At 31.1% G+C, this 23,140-nt stretch overlaps 2 protein-coding genes across 5 annotated transcripts in view; one reads left to right on the top strand and one right to left on the bottom strand.

Moving 5' to 3' along the window:
• Positions 1-700: 700 nt before the first annotated feature.
• Positions 701-4,196, bottom strand: LOC107448679 (cyclin-dependent kinase 1-like). The gene is made up of 3 exons (XM_016063975.2): positions 3,661-4,196; positions 2,213-2,414; positions 701-1,483 (listed from the first exon to the last, which is right to left on the bottom strand). Exons 1-3 carry the CDS (start codon positions 4,194-4,196, stop codon positions 701-703), a joined length of 1,521 nt encoding a protein of 506 aa, XP_015919461.2.
• Positions 4,197-8,051: 3,855 nt separating this feature from the next.
• The window catches only part of LOC107448691 (uncharacterized), a 189,668-nt gene continuing 174,579 nt past the window's right edge, over positions 8,052-23,140 (top strand). The window contains exons 1-6 of one of the 4 annotated variants that reach the window (XM_016063991.4): positions 8,052-8,171; positions 8,353-8,540; positions 10,205-10,364; positions 11,744-11,877; positions 12,104-12,281; positions 14,620-17,980. In XM_016063991.4, the coding sequence (XP_015919477.2) occupies positions 8,524-8,540; positions 10,205-10,364; positions 11,744-11,877; positions 12,104-12,281; positions 14,620-15,246 (1,116 nt within the window). In that variant the 5' untranslated portion in view covers positions 8,052-8,171; positions 8,353-8,523 and the 3' untranslated portion in view covers positions 15,247-17,980. Of the gene's footprint in view, positions 8,260-8,352; positions 8,541-10,204; positions 10,365-11,743; positions 11,878-12,103; positions 12,282-14,619; positions 17,981-23,140 lie in introns of those variants that run through there. The other 3 variants (XR_011637893.1, XM_071186294.1, XM_016063988.4) reach the window with 3 other exon arrangements.

Genomic DNA, 23,140 nt, shown 5'->3' with positions numbered 1-23,140 from the left:
TTAGTTTGTAAGAGTTATAAAAGATGATTATTGGAAACACCTCGCTGTTTCAACGAACAATTTATCTTGTTTTGATGTTTTATGCCGCTCTAAGGATTTGTTAGATTTCGATTGTGTTTTTATTTTATCATCGCTGAAATTACTATTTGCTATCCCCAATGAGTAGACTTTAAATTAATTAAATTAATTGCAGATTTAAATATTTAAATTAATTGCAGAATGTACGAGGCACTTTATAAACTGTGCGGATATACATTTAACTCTCATACATTACCGCAATCTTAAATTTACATGCGTTACATTTGTTGATGGAACAGATTTTATTTAAGCACAAAATGGTTTTGCATGAAATTATTAATCATATTTGCACGTTACTTATTGATTACCTGACTTTTATATAAACATTTAAAAAAAATTCATACATCTTATAAAGGAGAAAATTTATTTTAATTAATTTACTTGTAGCAGAAATGAAACTTATACTGAAATAAAAGTTGCTGCAAAATTCCCTTAATAGTTAAGAAATAGTGTGCTCATTATGTCTTTATTTATACTTAGGTAATTAAATTTTACGTTTTTCGAAGTCAACAAAAATGGTTGAAGAAAAAGTGATTGTTTAATCTTGTCAAGTAATTGAATAATGCATTTATTGAAGTTAACAAAAATGTTTAAAGAAAAAGTGTTTGTTTATATACTTGTTTTAAGAGTTCTCACCTTTATGAACAATCTCTACTTCATCAGTGTTTATCCTTACGCTGTCAATAGGTTTATTAAGAATAGACACTCCGTTTATCAGATTCATATTCTCCGATTCGCCAGTTTTCTTTGTAACTGCTTCGTCTTTTATGTTTTTGTCATCCGAATTTCTCTTTATCAGACTCTCTATCCTCTCTATTTTGATACGCAGATATCTCATTTCATCTGTCAATTCATTTATTTTGAGCAAAATGAGATCCATCTTTTTCTCCATATCAGTCCTAGTATTATCACCAATTTTTGCCATCCTTTTTTCCATCTCTAACTCGTCAATATCAGTAGGTTCCACAAAGCACTCATTCTCTGACTTGAGAGTCATCATCTCTGTTCCAGATTGTTCCATACTTTGTTTATCCGTAGATTTATCTGTAACAATCTCGCTCCTTTCGGATTCAGTCACTTGCTTCAAATCAGTTTCCGAAAGAGTTTTTGGCGTCTGTGGCTTTTCTGCATCAATATCTTGGATCGCAGATTCATCTACTGATAGATGCTCAATACGGAGCATAGGCTCAGTGCTTGGCGGAGTCTGTTTAGCATCTAAGTTTTCATGAAAGCTGTCATCAACTTTTTGAAAAAAGTCATGCATCAAAGCTTCAGAAGCTGGTAGTCTATGTGATGCGTCAAAAGTTAAGAACTCTTTCATGAATCTGAGAGCAAGTTCCACATCTGTCTCACGCAGGTCATCAGCACTGAATAATTTTGTTATTGGCCACAGTAATCCATTTTCCTGCAAATAAAGTTAAGTGTAGCTATTATATATTTAGATATAATTATAGTTGTTAGAAGTTCAATTTTTTTATGTTTAGTTCTAAATTTAGGAAAGTCCTATAGAATTCATGCTGCATTTGTCCGATAATTTCTCACATTACATTACATATCCTTGCTGCGTGAGTTGAAAGAAAAATAAGTTTGTTTTTCAGAAAAACAGATAGGTATATTCCGAGTAAAAAAGCTAAAGTGGTTAAGTAAATGCCAGGTTACTTATTTTACGATGTTTAATTGTGGATGAAAATCGTGAACTTACATTTAGTAAGATCGGGTTATCAATGACTTAACTATGTAAATGTGCAAACACTAATTTGGTAATCTTAAAGTCAGAAATTGTGTAAGTTTGACAAATATTTTTTCCGGCTTGTGACACTGAAAGACTGCTTTCAGACACCTTTTTTGAATCCTCGTGTAAATAGGATGTAATTATGATCCAAAGACATGGCATCACAATTTTGATCTCCTGCGTACGGAATGACTCGCCCGTTTTGGTAGCCGCACTAACCTCACGTGAAGTCGAGCTGTTTATATGGTAGAACAGTTTAACGAGGGCGAGTACCGCACTCCCTCCATCTCCTCGCAGACTAATCAAAGTGATTACCCATTCCCGACATTGGTGATCTACGGGGAACTATTTCATGCGGTCAGTCCGCACTGTGAGACCATACAGTATGAAATAAAACTATACCTCTAATAGGTTAAATACAGTAGTATACATTTCTTTTCTCTCGCCAATGGATGCCGCATTTGTTATGGCGAAACAACCTAGTAGTTCCATAGCCAGACAACCGAAGGCCCACATGTCTATGCTAGTTCCATCAAGGTTTTCTCTCCCTTTGGACAAGACAACTTCAGGTGGTTGGTATACAAGTGGCATGCCAATCTGGTGTCTGCAACAAAAAATTTTGTCTTTGGTTAATAAATAAAACGCGTTTTTTTTTTTTTTAAATTTTACAGTGCTAAATTATGGTAAAATAGCTAGATTATAATATTAAAACTAAGGAGAAATTCTATACAATTAACCTTGAAGGTTTTAACTTTTTTACAATTAAATTAACTTTTTTACCCATGCTTGAAGATCTCTGTTATATCAATTTACTTTTATATACTGATCTAAACCTTGCAGATTTCGAATGGTGTTGTTTCCTAAAATATTTCCTGGACTCTCAACTTTTCACTCAAATGCATAAAAATTCTCGAAGTTCAAGTGAATTTTTTTACGATAACAAATTTTTTTTGTTTGCTACCCTTTTTCCAAAAGCTGTAAGAAACCCTGTACCATTGAAGCTATATTAGACATCTATTTTAGTATGTTAGGTACTTGTTACCATAATACCTACAACCAAAATATCCAATTTACTGAGCACCACTGGTGTCAATAATAATTTGGCAGTAGTCTGTTTTAAATGCTTCCGGAAATGCAATAATACCTTTTTTGTTTTCCCGTTTTATGAAAGAAAGCAGTTTGGTATTACAATTTCTGTACAATCTTGTTTTGGGAGGAAATAAAAACCTCGATTCACTTTCCTTAAAATTGTATTAACAGAGATGCCAACTTTAAGGAAATAGTTCTTCTAGTGGTAAACAGTTTTTTTTTATTCGTGTGTTAGTAAATTTTTTTTTTTAAGTTAAGTTGCCTACCACTGCATTTAACAGTATCCATTTAACCTCAAATCATTAAGCTGTAAATAATGATCCTGAATTAAAGCATAATATTATTTATAGTCTTTAGTTCAGAAAATAATTATTTCAAAATATAGGTGTTGTTATTTATGAACATAACACGATTCTTTTTTAAACATTCAATTTTAAATGCTCTTGTTAAGGATCTTTGTACGCATTACTAGTTAAAATAAATAATTATGTAGAACTAATTTTAAATACTTATAAACTATAAATAATTCAGCCGAAATCAAGGAAATTGTTTGAATATTCTTAAAGAATGTTTTTTAAATAAATTTAAAAAAAAATTAAAAAGAAAAATTAAACTCAAATTAGTGTTTATATCAATATTTTTTTTATAATTAAGAGCTACCACCGCAGAATAATAATCTCTCCCTTTTCAAATATTTTTGATAGCAGAAATAATTAAATCCGTTCATTTATGAAATAATAACTAAAAAACTAAATGCGTACTTATGGAGAGGTTTTTTAGAATCTCTCAAGAATGTGAAATCGCACAGGAGTGCCGAATTTTCATCTGATATGAGGACGTTGTCCAGTTTAATATCAAGATGGCAAGCTCCATTAGAATGGAGATAGTCCAAACCTTGGAGCACGTCTTTCAGCCAAGACTTCACGATATTGTAAGCTCCCTTGCATGGAGTCAAGTCTTGAATGGCGCCAAGCAATGTGGTTGGATACACTGGCATCAAGAAGACAAAGGTTTTTTGTCTCTCTAATTTGTGCATGCCTATCAAGGAGACTAAGTTGGGATGGCTCAGATTTGTCCACAACTCAGACTCGGCTTTTGACACCATCTCGTAGGGCACAATCTTTACTGCCAGCTCAGATTTGTTCAAGGGCTCTATCATTCTGAACACTTGTCCAAATGAGCCAGATCCAATATAGCCAAGGCTAATATATTTTCTCTCTCTTTGCAATATTCCCATTGCTTCTTTGACACGTTTAGCACGTTTATCATCAGAAGTTTTTTTCACACCTCTCCACATTTTAAATCTTAGATGAAATAAATACGCTTTTTTCTAAATTTATTTGAATTCACAGCATTTGATTTCAAACAGCTCAAATGATCAAGATGGAACAAATTACAATAATAAGAGAATTTCATTGTTGACTTAAATTCACACAAGATTTGTAAGATTTGTAAAACGAATCATTTTGATTATTGGACAACCATTGTTGAAATATATTTCTAAATAGCATTGTTGCAATTGCTTTTTAAATTAACATTAGAGTTTATATAATTTTTTAAGTTTGGGCTATTGCCTCTAATACTTTCTAAACTCCTTATGTTTTAGTTTTTTGATGATAAAATGAATATTAATTAATAATTATAAATTTACACAGTAACTACAAGAAAAACTTCACAAATTCAGCTCTTTTCACAGTTCCTGCATTGTATACTTTTAAAAATATTTAGTCCAAATCATATTTGTCACCAAAATAGAGGAAAAAAATTACTTAAAAACATTTAAAACTAAAAATTTTTCCTAGAATCAAAAATTAAAGTTTATTTTTCCTCTTGAGTTTTAAATATTGTCTCAAAATTTTAATTCATTCATTTCATTGTAATTTTATGGTGCTTCAAAATTTTTATACGATAATGTACCTTAATATAATATAATTCGTGGTAAAAGAAATACATAAATAAACTCTCTCAAAGAGTTGTATTTCGTTGTACAGAGTGCTAGTAAAATTTCTTTTACTAGCACTGTAACAGCACTTTTCGAAATATTTCATTTCAAAACAGTAAAGTATCTGTATCATGCAATCAAGAGTTTTATAAAAGAAAAAAAATTCTATGAAATAAATTATGCTGAAAAAAATATGAAATTAGATTAATAGTAAAATCTTTTCCGAGTTTCTAAGTGTGCCATTTCTTTACTTTTTTCAAGTTATGAACCATAAAAATAGCATGCTCTTTCAACTCTATGTCTTAAAAACTAAACTTATTGTCAAAATCAATTTATTGCAATTTTTCAGCTGTCTTATTAAACCAATTTTTTTACGATAACATCATGTAATGAAAAGAAGATTATAAATGTCTTGATCTTGAATTAAGTAAATTGTGGACTTGATCGTGGCGAAAATTATAAAATATTCAAAACGAGTTTATAAAATCGAAAGAAGCATACTTTCAACTGAATCAGGAATTTACAGTTTAAGTGAAAACTGAGGAACCGTCCCTAAATCATGTCACACAATTTTATTTATTATTTTTTTTTTATATTTTTGTTCCCTTTCTCCCTTTTGTCGCAGAGTGTCATACTTTTTCCCTTTGTTAAGTCAGGTAATATTCCATAAACACATATTTTAAATTCAGGAACAAAGCACAACGTTCAAGTATATTTCACTTTTAGATTTCTGTGTTTTAATAGTATTAGTAAACATTACAATAATTATTATTACATGATTTCACAGTTTGATGGGGGGAAAAACTAAATTTCTTGATTTTGAATTTTTTTTATTAGCCATACTGGGGGGTGTTACACATCATATTACACCTACCCCTCCCTATGTCACAAACTTTTACAATTTCACGTAATCCCTCCATTCCTCCAAGCGTGACACCATTTATGAAGGGTACCTAAATTAAAACGGTACTTAGAGGTTTGATGCAGATATTTTCTGGATGTGCATTATCTCGATATAATCCAACTTGCTTTATTTTATTGTGATTGCTTTCTCACTTAATTTTAAGGGAAGGGGGACTTTAGAAAAGTGTCAATGTTTTCCTAGTTAGTATACTAACTTGAGAACTTAAAGAACTTCTTAAAGAACTTTATTCACCTGAAATTAAATATGTTGGGTATTGAAAAAATTAAAATTAAGTTAGAGACTTGTTGACGGTATTTTAAAAATAACATAGTAAAATTGAAAGGGTGAAGGAAGCATACCTAAAAGAGTCAAAAATCTCGTAGGATCGGTAACATGGAGTCCACGGCTGCAACAGAAAGTTGTCAATTAAACAGAGGGCAATAAGGAACATTAAATTGTTACTGCATTCCTATTTGTTATACATATTGAGAACAAAATTGCGTCTATAAAAGGAGTGTTAATTTTTTGCCAGACTGTTTCGGCAGCAATACGTGATCTATATATCTGTGATATGTTTGAGAAGGGGTGCTATTTCACCCAACGTTAGTATGATGCAGAGCAGTATATCTAGTACACAATAATATAAGGTGCGTCTATTCTGATCTTGCCAAAGCATTGAACATCTACTAGTCATAAATATGTATAAAATCATAGTTCTACTAGTCATAAATATGTATAAAAGTGTAACAAATTCATACATTTGTGACAATACAGCAAAAATTAATAATGTCAGAAGAAACCTTTTTCCTTATGTATAATAAATTGTTTCATCATTTTAATTTGTTTGGCGAACTTTTATGTTATAAATTTTTCCCTTGATTAATTTGATGGACCGTTGATGTTAAGATCTGGATGAAAAATATATTAGTTGTTTTCTGTAGGAGAAGTGAACTTTATTTAATGCAAAATCAAATTTTAACTGCTTAGTTGCTTTTCTGTGGACTGTAAAGTGGCCAGACTCATATTTGGCGATCGAAATGAGCTGCAGGTGGCGTAGAGCAGAACTCTTTTCCTATGGCAACACTTCACATGCTTTCCCCATTAGCGTGTGGAAAGTCATAGAGGAAGGAAGTACGTTAGTTTCTCTCTTGATTTTCATATAGATTGAAATCATTTAACTTGAAAAACTATATGGAACTGAAAACTACATTAAACATAGTTCTAAAGAAAAGTATTATGGAAATTTTAAAAAATATTCTTATTAAATAAAAAGGAAAAATATTAAGAAAAGGGAAAATATCGTAGTACATTCCTATACAACTGAAAAGAGGAGGAGAGGGAAGGGAGAAGGGATAAAGGCATGAAACCGGTCTCTCCCCAGATGGCGTATTCGAGTGTTGCGATCGCGATTTTTCATTTCTTACTCTCTGCAAATTTTCTGCACACCCAAGTAATTTTAATTTTCTAACTTGCCAAATTGTTCATCGAAAAAAGTAGCGATGTTAATTAGGAATTTTTAATGTTGATTGTTGTTGTAGTTCATTTACATTGCACTAGAGCTACACAATGGGCTATTGGCGATGGTCTGGGAAACATCCCTGAGGATGATCCGAAGACATGCAATCACAATTTTGATCCTATGAAAAGAGGATGGCACCCCCTCTTCTGTAGCCCGACGACCCGCTCGTGTGAAGTCGAGCACTTTACGGTAGAACAGTTTAACGAGGGCTCATACCGCACACCCTCGGTCCCTACGTAGACTGATCCAAGTGGTCACCCACCCGTATACTGACGGCAGCCAGTGATGCTTGACTTCGGTGACGCTGGGAACCGTGTCTTAACGATCAGTCCACTGTGGGACTTTCTAATGTTGAGCTTATTACCTAAAATTTTTCTAATTTATTCTTGTTACAACGAATTGGAATCGCGCTTCCGATCCTATGTGAATATGAATGTGATTCGCTCATGCACGCATTCGAGAGTTGCAATCGCGAATTACTACAAATGTCCGCTGAAAGATATCCATACCTGCCAACTTTTTATCCCTTCCATTATGATTTTCCTCAGTGGTATTAAAATGGGAACGAAATTTCAATTTTAAGCAAGCAAATTTGTTGTATTTGAAAAAACTTAAGCTAACAACCATGATAGTAACGCATATTACTATATAGACTTAGTTTTTTTAAGAATAGTGGTTATCAAAATAATTTAAAAATTAAATTTATAAAAGAAAAAATAGTATATATTTACTACCACTTTAAATATAAAAATAAAATTTTACGCCAAATGCGTAAAAGTTGGCAGGTATGGATATCAGTGTAGACAGAAATAAGCAGCCGGAAGTTCAAATTGTAAACAGACACCAATTTATTTAGAATGAAGGGAAATTAATAGCATATGGTAGGAGTCGAAACTTAGTGTTCAAGGTACAAGAAACGATAAAGTTTTTTTTTTTATCTCACTTTTCATATGGTTTTCATCTGCAGAATGGCGCCAGTGAAGTCTTTATTAAAAGCTAATAAGATTACTTTAATGTTCTAATATCTATCGATTTTCCGTTTCTTTGATGTGATGATTTAAAATAATATTAATGTTTCAAAATTGCAGGTTGCCGTTATTGGTGCTGGAGCTGCCGGCTTATGCTCTGGGAGGCATTTGATAGAGGAATCTGACAGTTTTGAATTTGATATTTTTGAAAAACAAGATGATGTTGGTGGTACTTGGCGATATTCAGAACGAGTGGGGAAAGATGAGTTTGGCCTACCCGTTCATTCTAGCATGTATAAAAACTTGAAGTAAGTAACAAAATATTTTTCTAATTTCATCATATAATCTAGTAATTTGCTAATTCTTTATGTATTAAATGAAAAAAATATAAATTTAAATTGATTTGGTGGTCTAAAAACAAAAGATGCCGTTATATTGTTAAAAGTATCTATGTTATTTTTCCATTTTGCTGGCGCAGGCAATAAAGTTCCCATGAAAAAGTCATATCAATTCAATTTTTGCGTTGTCTATTTAGAAAAAATAACTAAATTTACTTGCCCTGGCTAATGGAAAACTACAGTATATTTGAACAAGTTGTTTTTTTTTTCCCTCCTTGTGTCCTTGAAATTAAATTTTGACTTGCTCTTGTAATCAAATATTTAAGAGAAAGTATAAAATTTTCTAATTGTTTTATCCACATGTTAATTTAACTCTAATTTCTATTAAAATAGCTATTCTAATTAGAAATAGCTTGTCTGGTAAATTTTGTTAAATATAGTTGTCATTATCAGCAGTTTACACTTTTAACTTAATGTGTTAAATATAATGAGAAAGGAAAGAAAAAACATTGTTTTTAAAATTTAGGCAATAATATGTGTAGATAGTGATAACAAAATAACATGTTTTTGGAGCATTATCTATAAATTAAAAACTATTGGTTGAAATACAATTATCTTTTTCGAGTAAGTTGAAAATGCTGTGAAAAGTTTGAGGTTTTAAAATTCAAGATAAAGTTAGTTTTAGCATTGGCTGTTCGAAATGTCTATCAGTCTTATTCTTGGGACAGCTTGTCTTGTTTTTAAGATCCTTCTGTACAACCAATGGCTGCAATTGTTGACAATAGTTAACCTTGCAGAATTGAACAAAGTAACAGGGTATTGATTTACTAAGTCTGAATAATGCTCAAAGGTGATGGCATTTTAAATGTCCAACGGATGCTGTTGGTTGTCAGGAATTTGGTGAACAAAGATCATATTTAATACAACCAAAAATAAACTTTCGATATTCGGATTACTCTGAAATAATTTTGGAATTCCTAGGTAATATATTCTAACCTAATGCTGCTAGACTCAGGTGAAGATGATATTAATCAATCAGCAATCCCAATACTAAGCACATTAAAAAAAAATACCGAACATTTCCTGTCAAAAAGAAATGTATGTCATACTTTTCAATGTTTTTAAATAAAGTAATGTGGGCTTGAAGAGAGTGATGAACATATGTGAATAACAGTAAAGTCTTGATCAGTTGTACCTTATTTCTCAAAAAAATTTAACTTTTAAATTTAACAGAAGAAAAAAATCTTGTCTCTAAGTTTCTGATTAAGAGAAGATTCAAAACGATATGTAATAAGCATTATTTGTAATGCTTGTTATTTTGCTTTTTAATATTGAAAAAACTTTGATAAAAATTTGACAGTAATATTTAATGTTCCTTCAAGCATAAAAGAGTCCTGTATAAAATTTTGTTGCAGCCCACCATTTGACTGGGATTTTTAATTTAGGCCCCCAGCCACATGTAAGTTGGAAACCCCTGTTCTAAAGTAACACATTAAGTATCATTATTTTTTAGATTTACAAATTGCATTAATATAATATTATTTTTTTAACATTTCACTTATCTCTTAATTTTTTAAATTCTATCATCTGTCTTTCAATAAACTTGTTTTTTAATTTCTAAATAATATATTCAGTGTTTTATTTTCAAACAGGACAAATTTACCAAAGGAGACAATGGCATTCCCTGACTTCTCCTTTGGAAACTGCGATGGTCAATCTTTTATTCATCATACTCAAGTATTAAAATATTTGGAGCGTTATGCTGAATATTATGGTCTTTACAAGCATATCAAGGTTTAAAAAAAAAAATTTTCTCACAATATTTATTTAAAATCTGATTTTGAGCCATAGAAAACCAATGAGTATATTAGATTTCTAATGCCGCAACATCTATTACTTAATACCATAATACCAGTAGTAGCTATTACCACAAGTAATGAAGCAACATAAAGGTCAATCAGAGGAGGAAAGTCTTTCGCATTGATTTTAAACAAATAAGTTCTGCTAAATTTTTTTTATGAACTATTAGATGGTGTAAAGATACCTTTTAGCAAATCCACAAGCTCTTATTTTTTTAAAAAGTAAATACTATTATGTGTTTCAAATTTTTATGTTAAGTATGCAATTTGCTTAATTGTTTTACATTTTTTGTACTACTTTAGTGTAAAGCAATTGCAGTGTTTGAATAAAGTAATGTGGTATTTTTATATTTGAAATTGTTAATTTGTATCATATAATTTAAAATTTCTCATGACATTAATTAATGAATTAACTGCTTGTTTGATTTTTTTTCTGTTTATTTATCAGCATAAATATATTAAGTTTTAATCATTTTGAGTTGTATGATTATTTATTTTGTTAAACATCTTTTTCATCCTGTATAGTTATTAGTTTTTGTTTGTCTTTCTATCCTTAGTTAAGTAGTTTAATTAAAGAAGTAGATCCCATAGTAACTTAACTTTTTTATTTTTTATAATGAGGTTAAATGATTTGAAATATAGAAACAAAATAAAAAAATATCCAGCTGTTGTTAAAAAGCAGTTTATTTTATCAATAAAAATCTGAACAGTCCCTTTTTTCTTCTTTTTTATAATCAACAGAAGTGAGGTTTAGACCTTGTTTCATACTATAGTAACTTATTTTTTTAATATGTGTCTATTTCTCAGCAATGAAAACAATTTCCTCAAAATTTATTAATATTGTAACAAAACAGATCATATTAACAATTCCTGAATTTTAAAATTAAATATTGATCAGATCCCATGTTACCCAATTGTGTAATAGTGATTCAGAGTCTACTGTTATGTGATATTTGTGATGGCTTTAGATATGTCAGTGTACTCCAATAGAGCCTGGTGTGGCAACGGAGTAATTGATATTTTGTTTCTCTATTCTAAATTTTTAAATGGAGCATTTGCAAGCATTGCATCTCTAAGAATGAATCCCTGTTTATTGCAATTATTTGTGTCATTCTAATACATGATTTAACTTATAGAAAGAGTAATTACTGCACATTCATCTTTAAAGAAAATACATTTTAAAATTTATCTTGAACTTATAAATATTTATTTTCAAAATAATTTGTATTTTTTTCCGACAAATAACTTAACATTTTTATTTGAAACAAAAATCATTTTGCATATAGCGTTCTGAAATATTTTTATTCTTTACAGTTTCATAAGTTAGTGGAAAATGTAAAACCTCTAAAACAGTCAGAAGATCGTGTGGAATGGTCTGTCAGCTATTCTGATATCATTTCTAAGGAAATAGAGACAAAAACGTATGATGCAGTTATTGTCTGCAATGGGTCAGTTTTTACTTTTTAATACAGTTACTGTAATTAAAGTAGTTATATATTTTTCTTATTGAAGTGACCTAGTTTGAAAAAACATTAAAACAAGTATGAGAGTAATAAAAGTCGAGTTGTAAAAATTTTTTTAGTTACCCCATTAATTAAAAATTTTATAGTAGTTGTTACCTTTTAACAAGTATCTATCAAATGATATATTTTTTTTCAATTAAATCTCTTATAGTCACTACTCAGTTCCTCACATACCCGGAATTCCTGGTCTCAAGGATTTTAAAGGAATCCTTATGCATAGTCATGAATATCGAGAAGCTTCTGATTTTAAGGATCTGAGAGTTGTAATTCTGGGAGCTGCATCATCTGGTGTAGACATTGCTATTGAAGTCTCTCGTGAAGCTAAGGAGGTAGGCACGATTCTGTTAAGCATATTGTGTGAAAATAATAACTATGCTATAGGTCAGGGGTGGGCAAACTTTTTTAGTCGAGGGCCAAAGATGGAGGGAAAAAAAGTTTAGTGGGCTAGATAGAAATTGCTAAAATAAAAATAATAAAAAAACATTATACAAGTTTTAATTTAAATATTCAATTAGATGAATGAAATTGTGACTACATTTTTAAAAGTTCCTTATATTGAGGTTCCAAGTGAGATGTACTTATTTTAAGAAACGAGGCTAAATGTTTAGTTATTAGTCTACTTCTGAAATGATTTTTTCTAAGGTTCATCATTGCAAACACTTGTTCACATATATAAGATGAAGCATACATAGCGCTGATTTTCTGGGCATGATTCATTAAATTTGGGAAAATAGCTTTTGGTAATGATTTGTAAAACTCAAACTTGGGCATACTTAGGAGCAACTGCTTTAGATGGCGCCAATCTATGGCTATTCTGTAAAGAACTTCTTCTTTCAACATTTTAGCAATTGAAGCTGTCTGTGTTAGCTACTTCCATCAATTTATGCTTTATAGGACAAAAATAGAGAAAGTAAAAATGTCATCAGTAACTTTGTTAAAAAAGAAAGAACGAAAATAGCTTTAAACAAAGTAGACAAGAAAATGAATGTATATTGTTTATACTCTCCACGGATTGGCAAGTTAAAATTCTATCCACGGGCCGGATAAAACTTTCCGGCGGGCCGTAGTTTGTCCATCCCTGCTATAGGTGTTAGATTCCTGCTTTGCTGAATTTGCTTTGTCAATCAACGTCATCTGTGTTCATTAAATCAATTTTGTCTACGACCCTCCCAGGTGCAGTCAGATGGTTACTATAATTGGAAAATTAAGGCTTAAAATATAATATATGTAGCGATGTTTAATTTTAATATTTTTTACATGATACTTTTAAAAAAATAGAATGCATCTTATAGAGCTGTGTAAACTTACCTGTGGGCCACCTGTTCTTTTTCATAGGCCCTTGTTTTTCTTTCAGGAAAAAAATTAAATGTTAAGCAAAAATTATTTTGCTTTTCTTACTACTTTAAGTATACTATATTATATTTTTTAAGTGCCATATTATATGGGTAGTTTCATAATTTAAATGATTTCAAATCCCAATCAATAAAAAAGTAGAGCCAAATTCTTTACTTGCTTCCATGACATTTTTGTCTTATTTGCTACAATTTTATTTACTCACTTTAAGCACTCAAATTTCTACCAGTGCTTCATTCCTGATGATAAATTTAAGTCACAATTGTTTTCTCGTAAAATTGGAAGTTATGTTTTACGAAAACAAAAAGTCTTTGTTCAATGTTAGTCAATTATATCAAAAACTAGTGTGCAAAATTTTAATTGGGTCTGCATCCTATTTTTTGAGAAATTGTATCCACAAATAGAGTTTGAGAAAAAAATAGTTTCTCTATAGTTTTCTCAATCTTCTAATGTATAGTATTGTCTTTGGGGGATTTGAGCCTGATGCAAAGAGTTTCCAAAGACTTATAATTACAATTAGGGAAAGGATATGAGACTTACAGTTGAGGGAAAATATTTGTAACATGTTGTAAGGCCAAGCAATTTTTTTTTTTAAACGAAGTTTAAGCATTTTAAAACCAATGTATCCCTTTAACCTTTTACATGGCCATTTTTTCTAATAATGTTCAGTTAAAATGTTTTTCGGATTGAGATTGATTGATAAATGGATATGTCAGAAAAGATAGAAAGCTTATTACATAAAATTATTTAGACTTTTAAGAACTTTTTTTTTTTGGTGCGAAGAGAGTAATGTTACCTTCTGTAATGAATTCACAATTAACAAAAACTTCTGTGTTCATAAGCAACAAGATATATAAATTCTGTGTTTAAAAGCATAAATAAACTTTAAGGAAAAATAATCAAATGGGCAAACACATAACACACTAGTAAGAATAGCTCTCTAGTGTTGGCCTCTCTTCTTGATCCCACGCTAACCTTCACTGTTATGCTCTTTTATATAACTTCATTGTTTTTTTTGTTGTTATTATCTACAGATGGTTGCACACATTAAAGGTGGAAAAGTAGTTCCCCCATTAACATTTAAAAATTTATAAAATTTGTGGGAGGTATATTTCCCACTCTCTTATAAAATGTTAAATTGCTTACCTTAAAACTGTAACTCAACTACATTTAGAAAGTTCTGTATAAAGCATTGATATTCTGTTTATTATCCAAATTCTATTATAAAATACTTTATATAATATTCATATTCTGTAAATAAAACATAATAAATAATATTCATTCTTGTCTTCATTAAAACTTCCTATATTTTAGGTAATTTTGAGCCACAATTTACCTCCTAAGGAGTGTCCTTTACCAGAAAACTTGACTCAAGAAAGAGGTATTGATTCAGTTCAGAATAAATCTGTAACTTTTATTGGCGGGAAGAGGTATGAATGTGATGCTATAATTTTATGCACCGGCTACTCATACGATTACCCATTCCTCGATTCCATTTGTAACCTTCATATTGGAGATCAGCATGTATCACCACTATACTTGCATACATTTCATATCGATTACCCCACTCTGGCAATACTAGGTGTACCAAAAATAATCCTTCCATTTCCTATATTTGATCAACAAGTTAGAGTTATTGTAAAACATTTCAATGGAACAATCAAACTACCCTCTCCAGAGGTCATGAGGGCAGCTGAAAAGGGGGATTTTGAAAAGAGATTGGAGAGTGGCTTCAAGCCAAGACATGCACATATTATGCCTGGTCAGTGGCAATGGGACTTTGATAAGTCCCTTTGTGAGCTAGGCCAACTAGAACCTGTATCAGATGTTGTTGTAAATTTATATAAACATGTTCATCAACTGAGGATGAAAGATTTAGTGAATTATAAGAAAGTAAATTTTTGTTTAATAAATGATAAAACGTTTGTTCAAGTTGAATAAATTTAAGATAAATGTAAATTAGGGACGTTTAATTGTATATTTTTTCATTTATTTCTTACAAGAAATTATGAGGCAAAATTAATGGTCACCACGGGGCGACTAAGTGTAAGAAATGGTGATGAGAAAATTGTTAGTCAGTCGCCACTCGATCATCACTTTTTTTGTCGAAAATGCACCCTTTGTGCATTTTATTATTATTTTTTTTAAAAATATGGAATTATTATGAATATTTTATAATATACGGAAAATTATCTTATTTGATGCTTATTTTTAAAATTTTTCTTCAATTTTAATCATAAATCTTGTAACGTTTACCATATTTTAAGGAATGCTTTAACAGAAATGACTTTGTATTATTAATTTATAAACAGTTTTTTAATAGTTTAAACTTTTTAATTTTTGAATAAATGATCACGGTTAAAAATGAAGCAAATGCCAAGCAACTAAATACTTTTTTTTCTTTACAAGTAATTTTTTAAATACCCTGTGGTTGAAACATTTTATGTATTGTATATTCATCATAATAATTGGTGCTACAGCCTTTGAAAGGCCTGATCTTCAGAACATTTAGCCATTCCATATGACTAGTTGTTCTTTTTCCAATTAGTAACTCTCAGTCTCTTCCAAAGTTGTCATGATTTAAATCACCTAATTTTTTTTAAAAAAATCATTGATTTAAACCACATGAATTTTTAAAAAAGTCATTAATTTAAATCACCTGATTTTTTTTAATCATTGATTTAAGTTAAAAATATTGTATCCAGTATAAAAGTATTTTATCTAATATGATATTTTATCTACTTAAATATACTCTTGAGGGTGTGATATTTTTTAAAGTCTGGTTTCAGTATTCAAGATTATATCTGGAGTAATAATCAGAGGGAAATGTTTGTAAATTAGTATTGCATATTCAAAATAGACTAATAAATAATTAAAAGGAATTCAGAGATAAAAGTAGCATGAAACTTAAACAGTATTTAAAATAACTGCTGCTTAGTACGCATATTTTCATGGTACTCATTTAATTTTATGTTTTAATTAAACACAAATACTTTCAAAACTTGTTCTGCCGAGAGCAATTTTAAAACTAATTATTTTTTATTTGTCTTAATTTACGTTAATTTATTGTGCATTTAACTAATAAAGTGTGTGTTTGTCTTTATAAATGGATGTGGGTGTCGCACTTGAATAAAGATAAATTTTATTTTATTTATTCCTTGATTAGTTTGTAATAACTTCCACAGTTAGAAATATACAGCACCGTAGTCATTAAATGAACTTTGATAATTTTTTTTTTACAAATTAGTCTAAATATATTTTATTTATTTTTAAATTGATTTCCCTGTTCTCTTAAATTGATTTTATTTTTATTTGATCTCTGTCTTATTTTCCGTTGTCCTCTGTATCTAGATCTGATTGTTTTTCTTGAAGAAGTCTTGTTGTTCTTAGTTTTAGTCTCTTTCTTGACCTATTCATTATATTACTCTTATCTCTTAGACAATATCTAATTCTTTTTAACAATCAGAAATCACAGATTTCTTGATTTATTTTGTATCAACTGTTTTCACCAATTGTTCCTTCCTCAACTGCATTTTCTTCCTTACTTTCAACAACTTTTCTGAGGCATCCAAAATAATTGATCTATTGATAATAATTTTTCATGCTTTAGCTTTCAGTATGATGATTCGAACTTCTTTTGTATTTTATAGTACTTACCAGCTTGTTCTTATTACAAAATTCACTTCATTTTGATCATTTATTTGAGTGCTGAGATAATTGAACTCATTAGCTCTCTCAAAAATTTCTTCTTCTTTCTCTTCAGATTTTATCGTATATTTTGTCTTTGCAGCATTAAAGGATGGACCCCTTCTTTCAGAAATGTAGCAGATCATAAAAGCACTTACTTGCTGGGTTATTGTTTTTTAATTTGTGTAAAAATTTCACCATTTATTTTATTCAATGAATTTATTTTTCCATTCATACTAGCAGATAAATTATGTTCTATTGTATGGCAAAACATTTAAAACATTTGTATTCTTTGACTTCAAAAAAATTGAGAATCCAGGTTATAGCTTTTGATTAAATTTTCTTTCCATAACAAGTTAAAATGTTATTTTTTGAAAATTTTATGCGGTTTACTTTCTTCTAAAATTGAAATGTGGATAATCAATTTGATTGTTATCAGGTATTGATTTGTAAATTCCATTTTTTATCTTGTTAACAAAATATCTTGTTTTATATCTTGTTTACAAAACTAGTCTATGTTATTTTAGATGGTATATGTATTTCATGTTTTATATTTACATAAAAAAAAATTTTTTTTTTTCTTCAGAAAATTGTTAAGATGTTATTCTTTGAAAGTTGTTAATGATTTAGAAAGCTGTTGAGAAACAATCTGTTAACTCTATTTTGTGTGCTATATATTTTTTTACAAAAACAGGTCTGTTATATTTTGATGAAATATTTATTATGTACTTTAGTACATTTGTTGTGAAATGAATTATTTTTAATTATGAAATAAAGAGTTTATCCTAAATATATTATATAAAATTAATATGTAAAATTTTATACTGAATGTATTTTTGTAATGTTTGCACACAAAAATTTACAATTAACATTCACAATATTACATTTAGGAAATTTGTTTTCAAAAATTTTATTCTCATGCTATGATATAACATAATAAGAAATTAAAGTTATTTGTTATTATAATAAATAAAGAATTATTCACTTATGTCTAGTTTTTTTAAAAAACATTTTTTGTTTGGTAATGGAAGAAAACACTTATAATGCATCAAACAACGTTTTTATGAATCTTGTGGTCTTTAAAGTTCCTAATCCTGTTCTCAAACTAAAGTGGCAACTTTAAGGTAATATAGTGTCTAATCAAAATTTTATTTTAATTTCTTAAATGTAATAATAGTTCTTTATTAGCATTACACTTGAGCTGAGCTCCACAATGTCGCAGTCTCGGAAACATTCCTGAGGACGATCACCCTCACAATGTTGGACTCGAACAATCACTTAGGCCTTCACGATATTGATCTTCGACAGAGGAGATGGCTTCCAGCTTTTGGTAGCCTGATATCGAGCATTTTACAGTTTAACAAGTACCGATACCACACATCCTCAATTCTTAAGTTGAGTAAAGTGCTTCCTTAATGCAAACAAATATTTTTTATTACAGAAAGTTCAGATCCAATTTAGAATCAGGTAAAACAAATTTTTGATATTTATGCTGTCAAACTTATGTGATTACAAAGTTTTACCAGCATGGCAAGCAATGATTGGCTGCTTCACAATAGTCTTGCATCACGTTGCATTGGTTAACTGGATAGTTGTAAAGGAAAAATTATCGCATTCTGTTTAGTTGTTGATTTTCAGAGACCTACTGATCCATGGATTCATTAATATGCGGTTCTACTTAATTTATGTATTACCAGTATTAAACAGATGGCCCAATTCTGAATTTAACACTACCAGTGTTCAACTTCATAGCCTTGCAGTTTTGAATTAAACTCTGAAGTCAAGGAAACTCTTGAGTCAAACTAGCCTTGGTGGAAAATTTTTGAGGAACTGACCCACAATTGTGTTAGAGGGAGAGGAAAGCTTCCCACGGTTAGCCCAACCACAAGAGGATTCTAACCCATGATCCGCCTACCACCGAGGATAATTTACACCAGAACTGTGGTATGTGCAATCCGGGAGCTGAATGCATATCCACCAACCAGTGCTGGGATTCGAACCTTGTTCACCTCATTGGGAGGCAAACGCTCTATCCCTTGAGCCACTGCGACTCGCGGTTCTACAGAAGTAACATCAGATATACACGAACGCGCGTACACCGTTCGCGGAAAATTTGTCCCAATCATCGCGGTCAATCTGATAGACTTGATAATAAGAATTTTTTTTTTCTCAGCCGCGTTTTTCCCGCAATTACTTCATTTATTCTTGACTTGCAGGGATGAGTTTTTTACCGCTTTTTTTCCATTTAATTTCCACCTTTTCAAAGACAGTTCGAATTCCTGAAGGGGAAAAAACTATTTGTTTTTACGCTTTACTCTACCTATGCAAACACGATATAAAATTATATTGACATGATTTAAAATCACTCATCGTGATTCGTATTTACGCCGTTTAAGATTGTGTTTCGAATTTCTACGATTTTATATGAAATATCTCTTTTTGATTCACGTGGTTGAACCACTATTTTGGTTTTGAACCACTATTTTGATTCATGTTCAAGTCACTTAAAAATTATACGTCGGAATTCGTAATCACGCCACTTTAAAAACATCGAGATTCGTATTCGAGCGATAAATAAAATCAAACATCGGGATTCGTATTCACACGGTTTTAAAATCAAATATATCACAATTTAAATAAATCAAACCTCACATCGATGTTTTTATTAAAACGTTAATAATATTCGTTAAGACCTGGTTCCCAGCAGATCACCGAAGTCAAGCATCACTGGCTGTGGTCAGTGTGCTGGTGGGTGACCACTTGGATCAATCTGCGTATGGGACCGAGGGTGTGCGGTATTGGTTTTCGTTAAACTGTTCTACCGTAAAGTGCTCGACTTTGAGTGCAGGTCGTCGGGCTACCGATCAGGGGTGCCATCCCCTCCGCAGAGGATCAAAATTGTGATGGCATGTCTTCAGATCATCCTTAGGGATGATTCTCAGACCATCGCCAATAGCCCATTGTGCAACTCTAGTCGACGTAAAGGAACTACAATATTAGATAGATCTCACACAGGGGACTTCAAAAAGTACGTACATCCCGAAGAGGGGGAGAGGATTTGCTATTTTGTACGATGGGGAGGGGGGAGGTATTATACAAAGTACGTACATTATAAGCATACACCAAATTTAAATTTGACTTTTTCCTACACACTCCTTAAATAAATATTTAATTTTATTTGAAACATAATTATTTTAATTTTTACGGAAAAGGGGGATAGGCTAATAAAATGTACGTACTCTAAGGGAGGGAGAGTAAGACCTTATGTACGAAGGGGTGGTTAAAATTTCTCCATTTTTGAATGGCCTCCACAGTGGATTAAACAGTACGAGAAGTGTTTTCCTGGCCGAGTGGCCTTGCAATTGCTCCAAACACTCTGGAGCGTTGCGGTAGCAGGTTCGAATCCCAGTGTAACCTTGTATGTATCTTTATGATATTTTAATTCGTGCTATCTTTTCTTCAACTTGACAAAACCTGTATATGAATAATAATAATAAACAATACGAGACTATACATTTAACATGCAAATATCGAATATTGCCAAAAATGTAAATAAGCTTACAAAATATTTCCGGTATTTTAAATATGGATTCTGCCAATATATACAACAAAGGTAAAAAATACAAATGAAGTAGAAAAGTTAAAAGAATGGCATTCAGTAATTAGCTTTATAAAAACTTATCGACGATTAAAAGTCGCTCAGTAGTTTTTTTGTGCCAACTTCGTTGGTCTTACGCCAACTGTGAATGAGCGTCAACTTATGTGGAGGGAAAAAAATGTCATGTCTAATTTTGGCACTCTTTTCTTTCGTGTGCACGCTCCATTAAGCTTTTATTTAGTCTGATTGTCTTACGAAGATTTGTTTTGTGTCTATTTGACACCTTTTCATATTCAAATTAAACTTCTTTCATTTTCTATTTATGTATTAAGAAAAAAAATTAGTTTTATAAATTAACCATAAGATTATGTTTAATCCTTTAAAACTTGAATTACAAAAATATGTATGCCTACAATAACATAATACAACTGATTTTAAAATCTATTTTTAAATCTGAAATTATGCAGTTGGATTTTTTTTAACACTTGATTTAAGGGTCCATTTTACGAAAATTTTTTATTAAGTGCGCTAAAAAAAGTGAACACCTCACCAAGTATTTTTTTTATTACAGTCGTTGAACTGCCGACCCAATTTTGGGTTTACGACTACTAATGTTTAACTCCGAAGCTTTGTAATTTTGAACCAATCCAGAAGACATGAAATCTCCTGGATCAGTACCCCTAGAGGTATGATTTGTTATGGGAACATGGAGGACTTTGTGACTCGACAGATTTAACGTGTACCAGTAAACATTTATTACCCTGGAAGTATGCGGGGATCGAAACCACGACCTCTTGGACATGAACCCAGTGCCCTACCAACCAGGATACCCTAGGCTATTTGAATAGGAGGAGCGATCCCTAATAGGCCCTCTGCAGAGGATCAAAATTGTAATGGCATGTCTTCGGATCATCCTCAGAGATGTTTCCCAGACCGTCGCCAATAGTCCATTGTGCAGCTCTAGTGCGACGTAAATAAAAAACCTGCCATATAATTTATTGATCTTAATTCGGCATTTTAAATAGTTAAAAAAAATTAATCTCATCATTACCTCATTTTAGAGTATTTTTAGTTCTTAAATTATGATAAATTACGTGGGAAAAAAACGATATTAAAAAAAGTGGTTTGCTGGGAATGTTGGTTAAATTAAAATTAGTTGGATGATTAATTTAAAGAAAATTATCTTAAGTATGGAATATCAATATAACTACATGATCATAACCATATGATCATAACTAAAAACTATCACCTAACGCTTTATTGCGTGAAGGTAGGTTGGTGTTGCGTATAGATTTACATTCCGCCTCAGCCCAGGATATATCTTAGTGATGCCTTCTAACATGTGCTTCAGAGCCACTGTTGTCCAGGGTGTAGAGCGCACGCCTCCCACTGAGTTGCTCCAGGTTCAAATCCTAGTGATGCCTGATCGGTTCGAATTCTGCTTCCTATTCGCACTGACCATATTGCCGGCGTAAAATATACTCAGTGGTAGATGGACCATGGGTTAGAACTCCTATATAAGACACGTTAGTTCGATTTTATGATGACATTTTCCTTAACAGCTTAATTGGCAGGGTGCTGGACTCAAGTTTTCATGTACGCGAATTCGAATCCAGTCACCCAAAGACTGACCGTGTAGTAAATAGTGATTGGTGCCCGCTAAATCTGTTGAGTACAAAGTCCTCCATGTTTCCATAATAAATTAATGCCTCTGGGGGTACTGAATTGAAGACTGATGGTTCTTTGGATCAGGTCAGAATAACGATCTGTGTATGAATGAATCATTGTATGAATGGGTCCACCCTATAAACGGTTGTGACGTATGGCTGCGGCAAAAGTTGAATTCTTTGCCTTAGATGGAGCTACTGGAAAAAAAGAACAATCGCACTCCTTTCCTTAGTGGCCTACGACATCAAAAACAACAGTCTAAATAGATAACTTGCGACTATAAAATCCAAATGATCAGTAATTTCTAGGATAGATCGAAAAACGTTTTTTTTTTCATCCGAAATCGCTAGTTTAAAATTCCGGAAAGAATGAATATGAGGGAAAAGATCCGAAAAGTTTTTTTCCAACATATTTTTATTTCTCATTTCCTAACAGGCTTTTGATCCTAGGATAACACTATTTAGTGAAATTTCGATTCAAATTAACATTACATTTTTAATGGGTTTTTTTTCTCAAACATATTGTGAAACATAGCTTGCTTAAGAATTTTTTTGACAATCAATTCTGACAAGAATCAATTTTAAACTTATGAACTTTAGAAGGAGATTTCTGTAAGGACCATGGCTGCAGCCACATAATGTGACGTTTTTTTTTTTTTTTTTTTTTAAATTGCGAAGTGAAATTAAGTTTTAATTCGAATATCGCTTTTGAAGATTGAAACTGCATTTTCTCACTAAACATGGCTTTAGAATAACTGCTGTTAGAATTTTATTTTATTTGACTAACTCCTCGAGTCGAAGTGATGACTTCAGGCGAAATGCCAACATCAAGTAGCACCTAAGGATTACTCGTTACTAGATTAATAACGATTCGCTCTTTTTT

This window comes from Parasteatoda tepidariorum, chromosome 10 (genome assembly GCF_043381705.1).
Source record: "Parasteatoda tepidariorum isolate YZ-2023 chromosome 10, CAS_Ptep_4.0, whole genome shotgun sequence".
In the NCBI taxonomy this organism is placed as follows: domain Eukaryota; kingdom Metazoa; phylum Arthropoda; class Arachnida; order Araneae; family Theridiidae; genus Parasteatoda; species Parasteatoda tepidariorum.
Note: the sequence above shows the minus strand (reverse complement) of the source record. Positions and strands in the feature narration are given on the sequence as shown.

Bases quoted from the DNA above. Each gene is read 5' to 3' on its own strand.
- LOC107448679 (XM_016063975.2), bottom strand. From the start codon at position 4,196: ATGTGGAGAGGTGTGAAAAAAACTTCTGATGATAAACGTGCTAAACGT. The intron at 2,415-3,660 runs GTACGCATTTAG...TTTTTGTTGCAG, and splicing joins TCTAAAAAACCTCTCCATAA to ACACCAGATTGGCATGCCAC. The intron at 1,484-2,212 runs GTATAGTTTTAT...CTTTATTTGCAG, and splicing joins CTGTATTTAACCTATTAGAG to GAAAATGGATTACTGTGGCC.